The sequence below is a fragment of the Lycorma delicatula genome, chromosome 2, assembly GCF_047948215.1.
Source record: "Lycorma delicatula isolate Av1 chromosome 2, ASM4794821v1, whole genome shotgun sequence".
Lineage (NCBI taxonomy): Eukaryota > Metazoa > Arthropoda > Insecta > Hemiptera > Fulgoridae > Lycorma > Lycorma delicatula.
This window is the reverse complement of record NC_134456.1, coordinates 37,620,057-37,633,177: the sequence shown is the minus strand read 5'-3', so window position 1 is coordinate 37,633,177 and position 13,121 is coordinate 37,620,057. Positions and strand designations below refer to the sequence as shown.

General features: G+C 28.0%; 1 protein-coding gene across 1 annotated transcript in view; it reads right to left on the bottom strand.

Moving 5' to 3' along the window:
- The window catches only part of Tat (Tyrosine aminotransferase), a 59,407-nt gene extending 47,005 nt beyond the window's left edge, over positions 1-12,402 (bottom strand). Inside the window, exons 1-2 of the mRNA XM_075358716.1 lie at positions 12,238-12,402; positions 957-1,061 (exon numbers count right to left, since the gene is read on the bottom strand). Of these exons, the coding sequence (XP_075214831.1) occupies positions 957-1,061; positions 12,238-12,370 (238 nt within the window). The 5' untranslated portion in view covers positions 12,371-12,402. The remainder of the gene's footprint in view (positions 1-956; positions 1,062-12,237) is intronic.
- Positions 12,403-13,121: the final 719 nt, after the last annotated feature.

The window sequence follows — 13,121 nt, the reverse complement described above, 5'->3', positions numbered from 1 at the left end:
ATTCCTTCTTTAGGTTTCATAATACATATGTCATGGAAATGATAAACTAATTCCTTGCCTAAGATATTTATCATAAGATTTGGAGAGTTTGAAAGTTACATTGTAAATAGAATGATTATAATTTCCTCAGTAATCATGCAGAACAACTAAGTAAATTTTTTCCAAAACTCACGATTAGATTCTCAAAATTTTGTCAAAAAACTGGTTGGCATTGAGGTAGATTCAATTCAGTAGTTCAACAATTGAGGTCTGCAGAGCCTTTCGATGATCACTAAACTTAATCTTCTGCTTAATACTTCATCAAGGAAAAGGATGATTATTTTGAAGATAGTGAGGTGGATTTACAAGTAGCCTTGATTATAAATGTTAAGTAAACTAGCTAATCTATATGCTGGTGTCACACTGTGTTATAAAAATTTTATCACAGTCTTCCACAATCCAAGTTTTATGATCACTTTAATGTGTAGATCAGAAAATAAGGATATGAGTTGTTGAGCTTCAGTACAGCACACCCACACGTCTTTTTTCTGTTTAGCCTCTGGAAACACCATAAGATACTTTCAGAGGATGAATATAAATGAAGTGTAGTCTGTACAGTCTCAGGTTGACCATTGAATGGGTTGGCTCTAAACATGATGCAATAGCTGTGATACAGTGAGTGTGAAGGAAAAACTGTAGTGTTTGAGTTTTACTGCATGTTTCACTTTGGGGGTTCAGGAATGGGACCTGAAGAAGTCTTGACAGCACTAAGGAATAGATTTTTAGATTCATGGAATTTCCATAAGAATTTCATTTAAAACTGTATAAGTTAACAAAAAATCTAAGTTAAATAATAAAAATAAACAATCATATAATGAAATATATATATATATATATATATATATATATAATAGGAATCATAATTATATATATATATAATTGTATATTTTATTTGCATAAATATACAAAGCACTTACCAATAGAATTAGCATACCCGTCATATTTCATAGATTGAACTGATTCTGTAAGAGCATCCACCACTACTGAAGATGTATGGAAGTTTCCAAATATTGTAGGATCCCCTGCAGCAATTTAAACAACCATAAATGATATAAATAATATAATAAATACTGTGAAAATTCATATATTTGTTTAATAATTGTCTTTGTTGGTGTGCATCATGAAGTTTCATAACATTTTAATTTACATGAAAATTTTTTCTTGCAAATTTTTTTCAAAACGTAAAACTTAAAATTAGCTAATCCCTTTACAGTTGGTACCACCAACACAGTTGGTATTTTCTAAAAGAATAATTTTGAAATAATTTTAAAACGAGTAGTTAATAGTAGTAGTTAACGTTCTGAATAAAATCTGTGAAAATAACAATTTTCTGTGGATATATTTACTTTGTGAATACAAACATTGCTAAAATAAACATTTATTCAGAGGTCCTATAAATTATTCAGGAATTCAATGTTATAAAGAAACTTTTCACTTAGATTTTATAGAACTTTTCAACTAACTGGAGGTTGAATTTTGTCAAAGGAAAGATTTAAGGATTGAAAATCATATTCTTATCGGTGGAATTCAGCTAACTCTATGGGTGATTGAACATTTACCATTGTTTCTAAATATATTGAAAACATAAAATATGATTATGGATTTTAGAAGGGAATAAAATAATTTTATTTTATTTCAGGGAGGAGTTACGTAAATAATATTAATTTCTCTTTTTTATGTTTTTACGAATGTTTTTATTTGATTGTTTTCAATTATTCTTTCTTTTTTTGTCATTCAAAATTATTTTAATTCATATAATGTAATATTATTATTGTTTACTTGTATGCAGACAATTTACAGTAATCAAAAAACCTGTTACAAAAAAGTTGATGTATCGATAAAATATTTAAACTTTAAAAATGAAAAACGGTAATTAATTTTTTAAATCTGATAATTGTTCTTCAATCTACATATTGTGCAATCATGAACAATGCTTGTAGCTAATTAAAATTATAAAGTTCTGTTAATGATTCCAAATTGTAAGTACCACTATGGTACTTATTACAGTACTAATTATATTAGTGTTATTTATGGTTTTTCTTACAATATTTAATTTATGAGAATATGTTTGTAACTATCTCATCACCATTTTCATAAAATTTCAAATATATATCCAGTTATTATTGTTAAAAAAAAATTATCTTGTAATTATTTAATCAGTAGCTTGACATTTATTAGACATTTTGTCTCCTCATTCACATCATCCTCCTCATTAAAAAATATATGTAAAAATTTCAAATGTGAGATTATAAATAATAAATGATGTCTTTTATTATTTTAGTAATATTTTTTATTTGTATATTTAATAACATTACCAACATTAACATTTGATGCCAATTTATAATAAAAGTTTGTGGAAGTTGATGTGTGAGATTTTAAATAAATTACCTTTTCACCAAATGAAACATATATATGCATCAATATAATGAATTTATATCTTCAGTTTGGCCTTGGTATGCATACACGTGTACAGCAGTTTATTTTCATTTGCCAGATATGTGATATAATTCTTTTTAATTTTAATTTATTCCTAAGGATAAAAAAGGTCTAGAATAAATTTAAAAAAAATTTATTGTGCACTTATCAGTCTCTTAGAGGAGTCAGAAATTGAAAAGGATTTTTATCATTATAAAATTTTATTCATACTTTTATCTTATTGAAATTCATTGCACTCTCATTTTGTAAATTGTTTTTTTTTTTTTTTATAATAGGTATGTTGCTACTAAAGGAGCATAAACTCTTGCAACAAAAACAATATTTTTCCAGCTAAATAAAAGAAATTCATTTAATATTTTTTACTTCACCAGATTTTTTAAAACAATATTTGTGTGGCAAAAAAAAACACTGAAATTAAAAATAACTGGAAGGCGTTGAAAATTAATATTGTAATTGCTTGGATATAAAAAAAAATTAAATTAATTCCGTGTATTACAACCAGGGAGCAGAGTTTACAACCTAAGGCTGTTTACAACCCCACTTTTATTACCAAGCCACATTTAGACTACCATCAATGGACTTAATCCATCAGGTTAGAAAGATAAAAAGAAAGAAAAAGAATTAGTAAAATATTGAAAGAGGAGAATAAGAAATATGAACAGAGAAATATCTTAATGTAATGATGGCCTAACAGAACAGACTAAGAGGGCAGTAATAAAAAAAGTAAAATAATCTATTTCATTTTGATTAAAACAACTTGTTCTGGAATGTTTTATATTCAAATTTTTCCAATTACATTGTGCATAAAGAGATAAAAGTATGAGTGTACAGGTGTCCATTAAGTCTTTCCATGATTATAAAAATTTATTACAAAAAAACTATTACAGTTACAGCTGTGCGGTTTGTGGAAAAAGAAAGAAAAGAAGTTTTTATATAGGTTTGTTGCAGACAGAGGGCACTGTAATCAATTTTTTATAAAATGGCATTTCATCACTTTTTATAAAATGGAGTTGAAATTACAGATTACTGTGCAGTGAAATTTTAGAAGGGAATACAGACGACCAGCACCTGATAGCAAGAGTATCATTGCATGGTATGCAAAGTTTAAGGAGAGTGCAAGTGTTGTCAACCTTCTGCGAACCATCCATTAGTGGATGGCGGCCATCCATTAGTGAAGAGAAGGTTGAGGTTGTGCAGCAAGCATTACTAGCCCTTCTAAATCTACTCATCGTGTATCTTGTGAACTAGGGATTTCCCGATCACAGTCCACAAAATTTTACACAAGAACTAAGGTTGCACACCTACAAAGTTAAGATATTGCATCATCTACAGTCAGATGACAGCCCTCGTTGTGCTGCCTTTGCAACAGAGATTTTGCAATGGATTGATAATGATGACGAGTACCTGCAGCGTGTGTATTTTTCAAACAAGACTACTTGCCACACTTCAGGGAAAGTAAACAAGCATAATGTGAGAATATGGGGCTCAGAAAAACCATACTTTACCAGGGAAAAACTAGAGATTCCCCTAAAGTGAATGTGTAGTGCAGTGCGGTTTGATGCAAAACAGAATCATCCCTTCTTTTTCATTGAGCAATCAATAACAGCTAATACCTGGATATGCTGCAACAGTTTGCTATACCTAACTAAATGACTTGCAACCTAGGGTGTTTTCTTGCAGTATGGCACACCACCACATTGGGGATTACTGGTTTGAGATTTTCTGAATGAATCATTTCATAGCAGATGGATTAGGCGCAGTGGTCCCACTCGCTGGCCACCGTGATCACTTGACATAACTCCCTTACACTTTTTCCTCTGGGGTTATGTTGGACAGAGTCTATGCACAACGACTATACCTGAACCATTGAGACAAAGGATAACTGAAGCTATTACTAGTGACCGAAGAAATGTTGACCAATACATGGTGTGAAATTGATTATCAATTTGACATTCTATGAGCGACAAAAGACCCATATGTTGAAGTTTATTGACATGGTAAAAACCTTGATAAGTTTTCTTTCTTTTGCCACTAACCGCACAGCTGTAACTGTAATAGTTTTTTGTAATATTGGAAAGACTTTGTAGACACTGTACATTTATCAATTTCATAGTTTAACATTATAAATAACATACTTTACATTTGCTATTATAGATCATGATAATCTTAAGAAAACAGTATTTATAATAAGCAGAGTTCACTTGACATAAATATGATGCCCAGTTGTAAGACTGCAAGTCTGCTGTTTATAATGTTAATTGTGAAGCCAGCAAAAATTTATTGATTCATTATTTATTAATTTTGGTTTTAATAATATAATGACCAAGATGGTATATAAATCTGAAGATTGGATATATTTTCTGAAATAAATCATTATAATAACTGCATTAGTGGTCAGTGTGGATAAATGTATTTTTAATTTTCACGTTTCAGCTCGGGTATGATAAAAAGAACTTTGGTAAGGGATTTATGTAGTTGTATGATAATGTTGAATGGAAGTGTGGTCTTCAATAATGTTTGTAATGGAATTTAATTATGAAAAGTGTATTTTCATACAGGTTTATATCAAGGTTATAAAACATTGCTTACATAATAATTCCTGAAGTAATATTTGAGAAAGAATACTTGAAGGTAGCGGACTTGCTTTAATATAATTGTCAACCCCTGTGAAAAATTGGTTTAGAAGTGAAAACAAACGTAGGAATGATCAAGCTCATGATTCCAGAGCACGAGTCATTATTAGCATTAATTTTAAAATCGTTCACTTTCGTTTACAGACTGCGCGATAAGAAAAAAGTAAATGCTGTCTGTTAACGTTTTTTTTCTTCTAAGTTAATTTTCAAAAATTACGATAAAGGTTCTCACCAGGATGAGTCTCGTCTGCTGCGTTACAAAAACCATTGGATTCTGACTTATAGTAAGAAAATTTTGAGATTGCCTGTGTAGGAAATTAATATTTTAATCAGAAAATGCGCGAAGAAATTATTTTATCATTTATGAAGTAGTCCTTGGCATTGAACGAATGCCAACGTTTTATATGCATATAAATTCCATCAAAGCGAATTAAATTAAAAATACCGGTTTTTCAAGATGTAAAATTTTTTTTCTTATTCTTTGACCTCAACTGTGTTTTAAAATTTACGTACATATATAAACACACGCGAATGTACGCTCTCACTTTTTGCCCTTAAATAATTGTATTATTTATATTTAACCAATTTAATTAGGGTACAGTAACGTACATCAGTAATATAATGTTCTTGAATATAATACAGAATTAGCTACAAAAAAAGTTAAGATCTTGGATTTAAGATGTTGGAAGTTACCTGATGACAAATGTCATCACTGGCAAAATATTGTTAATCTGTATAAAAATAAATAAATTAGTTAACAAATATACTATTTACCTAAGGAAATATATATATAAATATCTTTTTATTTAGCACTTTGAATGAATTAATTATGTAGAAAAAGTGTTGTACATATTTTTTCAGTAAAATCTGAATAAAAATTCTATAAGCATTAAAAAAAGCTGGAAGTTTTATTATTTGGAAGTTTTAAGTTATTACTATTTGGAAGTTTTAACGAAATTCCGATATTGTTAAAAAAATCGAACGTTCGAATTTTATCCACGATTTGTTTAAATCACATCAAATACCAGAAAGTGACAAAAACTACATATCTAATATTAAGCGAATTTAATAATAAACATGGATTTTAATTTACGTGTTTGAAGTAATACGAGGCGTTTCTATCAAAATATTCATGTCAAACATGAACTTGTGTTTTAGGCCGCAAATTACAACTACATAATTATGTTCTGGATGAAATAATGTAAAAGGAATTTAGTTTTTTTGTAAAAAATAAAACTAAGATGATCCTAGACACAATAGGATAGCTATTGAAAAATTCGAAATATGGAAAGAATTTTCTACGATTTTCTGAATGATGAACTAAATTTACTTTATAATTTTGATTTAATTTTATTTCATTTACCATGTACTGTTTAATCAGAAAAGTGAAGACCGTGATTATGAACTTTGTTAGGTGAGAAATTTGCTTATTGTAGAAGCCTTAGTTGCTTATTGAATGATTTCGACTTTCATGAAAAATTTCATGACAAGTTACATAACTTTTACAATTTTTTTACAATAACTTTTACATTTTTTTTACAATTTTTATGAATTTAAAGTTTTATAATATCCATAAAGACTTTGGTAATGGTTAAATTTAAACTAAAATTTTATTGCACAAAGAAAATATGAAAATGAAAACTTAATACATTTTAAGGCGGTTTTAGATTAAAAAAAAAAATAAATATATATATATATATATATATATAGGCTGATTTTTCACCCTTCCATAAAGTTTCTTCATTCTTAAGCTACGTAATATGTAAATAATTTTGTAAAAGCGGAAAAATATTTTGTTAAGATTTGCCATCGATATTTTCAATAAACATAAGGTGTGCTGAAGAACTGGTTATAGTTGGAAAACATCACGCCACTTTACATAATATTGCATATCAAACTCTGTAGCGACTGCATAGATTACTTTTATAATGATAAACATGTTTTAAATTGTCGCTAATTAAAAACAATAATTTATATATGTTTATGTTTTTATTTAATTTTGCAGTTGTTTATATTTACTTAATCTTATTTATTTATTAAAACAAATAACGAAATTTTCAGTTAAGTAGTTACAAGTGTTAAATCCATTTACAGACGAATTACGCAGCCGTTATTTACGTCTATAGTTGTTGATTGTATGATCATTCATAATCGCTAAAACTTTGTGTACGTAGAAACAATATTAAGAGCTCTGTTCTAATCTTAATTTTACTTTAATAAATTAATTCATTTAGAGATATACGGGTGAATGCTTGCAGAAAATTTACTTTTTTCAGGGTTTTTTTATAATCTAAACATTAATCTAAACTCCGAAGAAGTTGCGGATCGAATAAGAGAAACTTTTCAAAGCCCGCGTAAATTGACTCGACTTGCTAGTTTAGAACTGTGAATTGAATACTGCAATCGGCAATTGTGAAGATTCTATACAAGCGCCTAAAGCTTGATGCACACAAAATTTAATCGGTGTAAACAATTGAAGATGACGATAAACCACGCCGTGGAAATTTTTGATAAAGTGAACGAAGATAATGCTTTTTTGGAAAAGTAATCTCTGATGAAGCTACCTTCCAGTGTTTCTGGTCTGGTTAACCTAACCGTCATAGATTTCGGGTAGGGAGAGCCTTCATGCCGTTCGACAATCACAACGTGATAGTCCGAAATTAAACATAAAATATTTGGTGTGCGTTGACTGCTTATGAAGTAAACGGACCAATCTTCTTTCGTCGGTCCAACGGTTACACTAGTGCTAGTTATCTAAATATGTTGCAGGAGTATTCAGTACTATAAATTGAACATCGGCAACCCAACTTACACGATTTACCAAAGTGCGTTTACATGTTAGGGAGGGACTATCTACATCAATTTCCTCAATTTTGATTGGCCGTGATGGGACAATTACCCAGACACCTCGATCCCCTAACGTTACGTCACGTCACTCAATTTCTTTCATTTTGGGGTTTGTTAAAGACAGGGTGTATGCAATGAAGGTTGTCGACATCAATGGACTAAAAAGAAAAATCCATGGTGTAATCAATAGAATAACTTGAGGTATTCTTCGTAAACCCACCCACCGGGTTGGATGAACTTCCTAAGTCAGCTGATTTGGAAGTCGAGAGTTCCAGCGTTTAAGTCCTAGTAAAGAAATTACTTTTATACGGACTAATTTGTTATTTTTTAACACCTAAAATGCGCTGAATAATTTATGATCACTCTGTGATTTTTAATATGCAACTCTTTTTCTAGAGTAATTTTTTAGCCATTAGGTGTTGTAATTACTTACCCTCATTCTTTTGTAAAGAGACGTATTAGCAAAAATATATACAATCTTTAGATTTTTATATATTGTAATTACAAACATCTATTATTACTTACGAATACAAACAATATATTATTTTTTCGTAAATAATATTCTTAGTATTTACAATACAGAGTATCGGTAAATACCGATACGGAAAGCTGAAACTAATCGTACAAAAAAGTTAGATAAGCTAATAGATAATACTCGTAGAAAGTCAGACAGTGGGAAAAATGTACATTATAATAAAAATGGAGTTGTTTTATAATAGAAATCAGAAATTTGATATGGAATTTTAATTTTTAATTACGGTTATTGTTAAAAAAAAAGACCACGAAGTTAGGCATATTTTGCTAAATTATAAAATGTTTTTTCAGTAAAAATGTTCAAAAGATACGTAAGTATTATATATTAATTTAGTAAAGTAGGCACACAAATATGTAAGCAAAAGATATTAAAAGAAAAAAATAAATTTCAAAAACTTAGCTTTAAAAAAAAAGAGAAATTTTTCCTGTAGTTAACAAAGTTCTACTATTCTATTATTTTAACCTAATAAACTGTGGTTTGCGTTCTCAGGAACTGGTAAAATCTCCAACCAAATATTTTATTAAATTGTATGTAAAAATTACGAAATGGTTTCACCTTCATCTCCCTTTAAAACAGTAAATTGAAATTCCAAAATGATATTATAATTAATAAAAAACAAAACACAAAGGAAATAAAAACAATTTTTATCAAAAATTCTTGAAAAAATATTGTTTTTAAACTAGTTATTAAATAATAAGATACAGGTATACAGTTTAATAAAAATCTGTTGTTTAAGGTCTCAGTTTAAAAAATTCAGATATCTCAAATTATTTTTTGGATATAATTAACCATATTTAGCAAACTTTATTTAATCTTTTTGGTTTATTATTTAGGTTTATTTAATCTTTTCGGCTTATTTATTTATTTATTTTATTGTACGTAGCATATAGCACTTATGCAGACTAGCAGTAAGCCATTATCTTAAAAAAAAATAATAAAGTTGAGAATTTTTACAGATAAGTTCTAAATTTTAAAAACCTGTATTTTTAAAAGTAAAAAATCATATATCCGTCGCGGCTTCCACCACTATATAGTTACTTGCGTTTCCCATTACGGTTAATTTCTTTTATGTTTTTTAATCAAGTAACCGGAGGCAGGTGCACCCAGTTGCGTCGCACGTACGGTAACAGTGGCAGTGGCTGTGTTGGTTGTTAAGCCGCCGTGCAGACACCGTCGAACACCTTAAAAAAAATCCAAATTCAAAATCCCGAAAATGGTTTTTAGAAATTTATCTGAAGAGTATTTGCAAGCCCAAACGTAGCGAATATCTCGGTTAGTGTAGTCGAAAATGGGGAAAATTTGTAATCATTGTTCGAAATTTTTTTACCTATCTTTACCTCTTTCAAGATCAACTTTCGAAAAATTTAGAAATTTGTTTTTATATATTCCATGAAAATTACATACACCAAAAATCAAGTTGACATTTTCATTTGTTACCAAGAAATTAAAAAAAAACCCGATTTAAAAAAAAAAAATCCATTTTAACCCTTTAAACTCGGAATTAAAAAAAACTATAAATAGATTTTTAGATATTCAGATGAAGATAAAACACACCAAAAATTAAGCTGATATTTTCATTTGTTATCGAAAAATTAAAAAAAAATAGTTCACCACCAGAACTAATAATTTCATCGTCATGCATTTTAAACCTTTAAACACGCAATTTCAAAAAAAAAAACATTTCTTAATTTGGACTTACACCAAAAGAAGAACGTGTATACAAATTTTCATGAATTTATCTTCAGTAGTTTTTGCTGAGCGTTGATTATGAATTGCTCACGGTATGTTTTTTCACGTATATAATAAAATATCTGAGTGTGTGTGTGTGTGTGCGATCGCGCGTGTGTGTGTGTGTGTGTATGTATAGATAAAAAAGTACTGATCATACATCCTACGTACTCACACAAGTAGGCATGGTATATGAGATTCATTAATTTAATAATAAATTGCAATAAAATCAAACGTTTAAAAAAGTCTTTAAAATGTTTGGATTCTATTTAACTCAAATGTAGGTACAAAAAATAATTGCAACTACGTTGTGATTGACACGAAAAAAATTTCCCACGAATAGAACTCGGGAACTTCAGTATAGCAGAAGGCAACTTACCGCCTGCGCCACTGAAGCGATAACAACATTTTTTTTATAGCTTTAAATTTATTATATTATTTATTATTATATGTGTTCACTTAACTTATATTATGAATAATGACAAACATTAAAAAAAAAAAATATTAATAAGCCATAATTATTAATAATTACGCTTTAATTGTTAATTTTAGATGCTGCTAGAATATGCATGATGTACTTGATAACTCTTTTAAAGTTATTAAATTTAAATTTTACTTAAGTACTTGAAGCATTTTTCTTTTAAATATTTCTTAACGGCATCGGGAGTTGTATTAGAAATTCCGAATGCTTGCTTTCTGCTATTCATTTCAACATTTTTTGATATTACAAATTGATGATTTGGAGAAATAATTAAATAACGTTCATAGTTATTGTTTTAAGAATAAGCTTTTTTTAACATTCAAAATGTAAATTTATTTAAATTACCAGGTGCAAATCAAAAATTAATTTGGTTGAAATATTAAAATCGATAAGTGAAGTAAATTTAATATCTATCTGTCTTTGAATTTCGTTAGCATTTGACTTTGCTTTTGATATATGAAAATTAATAAAATTATTACTAAAAATTTTAAAACGTTTAATATAAAAATTTCTAGAAATTTTATTAATAGTAGTTTTATTATTTATTTTGTAAATTATGTACTTACTTCTTTGATCAATTTGAGATAATGGAGTCCTTTTTCTAAAAACACGAAAAAGCTTTTACTGTTTTTAGAAAAAAAAACATTAAAAGATTGGTTTTATGTATCAGATAATAAAAAACATATCAATTTAGAGTGTTTAATGGTAACCTATCGTCAGGTAGAATGAACCTTTCCTATAGAAATTGTAGTCGAAAATTTTCCATTTCCATTTACCTTCATAAAATTTTAATCGACATCGATAATAATACATCTTTATAAGCTAGAGTAGGTTTATATGTACTAGTTTTAGGGATTATCAAAGATAAATTTTTTATTACTGCAAAGGAAAACAAAATAATACGAAAATTTTCCTTTATTATTAATAATTAAATATTTTAATGAAATAAACTTTTCTTTTTTTTGTTTTAAAAGTGGTATTTGGTTAATTTAATTTATATCCTGATCTAAAGTAATCTTTTTCTTCTTCCTGTTTACCTTTTAAGCATTATTAGTATCGTTAAACGAATACGTGTATTAGTAAACTTATTCTTGTTTCTGTAAGAGATAATGAAGTCTATTATTACAAATTATTTAACCGAGTATAACTTTTGTCATAAACGGGTTTGTTTTATTAAAGTACATATTATTATTATTTTTTTAAATACTTCTAATTATTCTGTCATTAGTATGGTGTGATGTTTATACGTGTACATGAATGTTTATTTACATAAAACGTTTAGCACGCTCAGTATTGTAATCGGGACAATTCTTTCCTTTCTATTCTTTAATAATTTTATTTCATTTTGTATTTAAAAATTAGATTGTACGAGCGTCTAATAATTAAATACGTATAAATGTATTTTTTAATTTTATTTCTATTCAAGTTTATTAATATTGTATATAACTGAGAATACGTATGTACCCTATAACTGGTTTTTATTGTAGTGTAAACAAATAAATAAATAAATAACAAAAAAAATGAAATTAAAATCTGACCTATTGACAGAGCAAGAAATTTCTTGTTTGGATTTGGTTCCATATGAAGGTTTTCGACTAAAGATCTGATAGGATTGTGTGTGCTTGAGGCCCACACTGAACGGTGTAAATCCCACTGGTTTCTTGACGACATGTTTGCGATACCAGTTCTAAAGTGACTATGGATAGGATGAAGGTGGCTTGTTTGCTTTTATAATCTGGCCTTTTTTTTACGTAGATAAAACTTAACACGTTATATAATAATTGATCAGCATAAACTAATAACAATAATAAGGTACATATTATGCATAAACAAGTGAGTAAATATGCGTTTAAAAATGCTGCTATTTTCAGAAAATTTATCAAAATATAATAGTTATCATATTTGTTGTTAAATTTAGATAAAACGGTTACGTTAAAAAAAAAGAAGTAAAACGGAATTTAAATCTACTATGTCAAAATAATGGTAGCAGTTGTCTGTTGTTATAAATAAATTACTTGTAATGGTTCTGAAACTAATGGCAAGACCTCGAGATAGAAGTTGAAAGTATAGCGCTCGTAAAGGGAAACTTTAAGCACTAAATATTACAATAATTTTAATATTCAAATCTGTAGTTTTGAGACTTCTTTTAGAGATGAAGTTGTTTTGATGAACTAAGAAGGCGATTTGTTAAAATAAATACACAAGTCAATAATATTTTAATTAATTACATGAAATACAAGTAATAATGAAAATAAGATAATTTGTGAATAATAAAGACCAATCTAATTTATACTTAATTATGAGTAATCAATTATCCTTTAAATTCTTGGAGGAATTTATCTCAGAATTGCATTTAATTTCGTCGGATTTATTACCTTTTTTTAGGATAACTTTACAAAAATTATTCTAATACGTCTGAAAT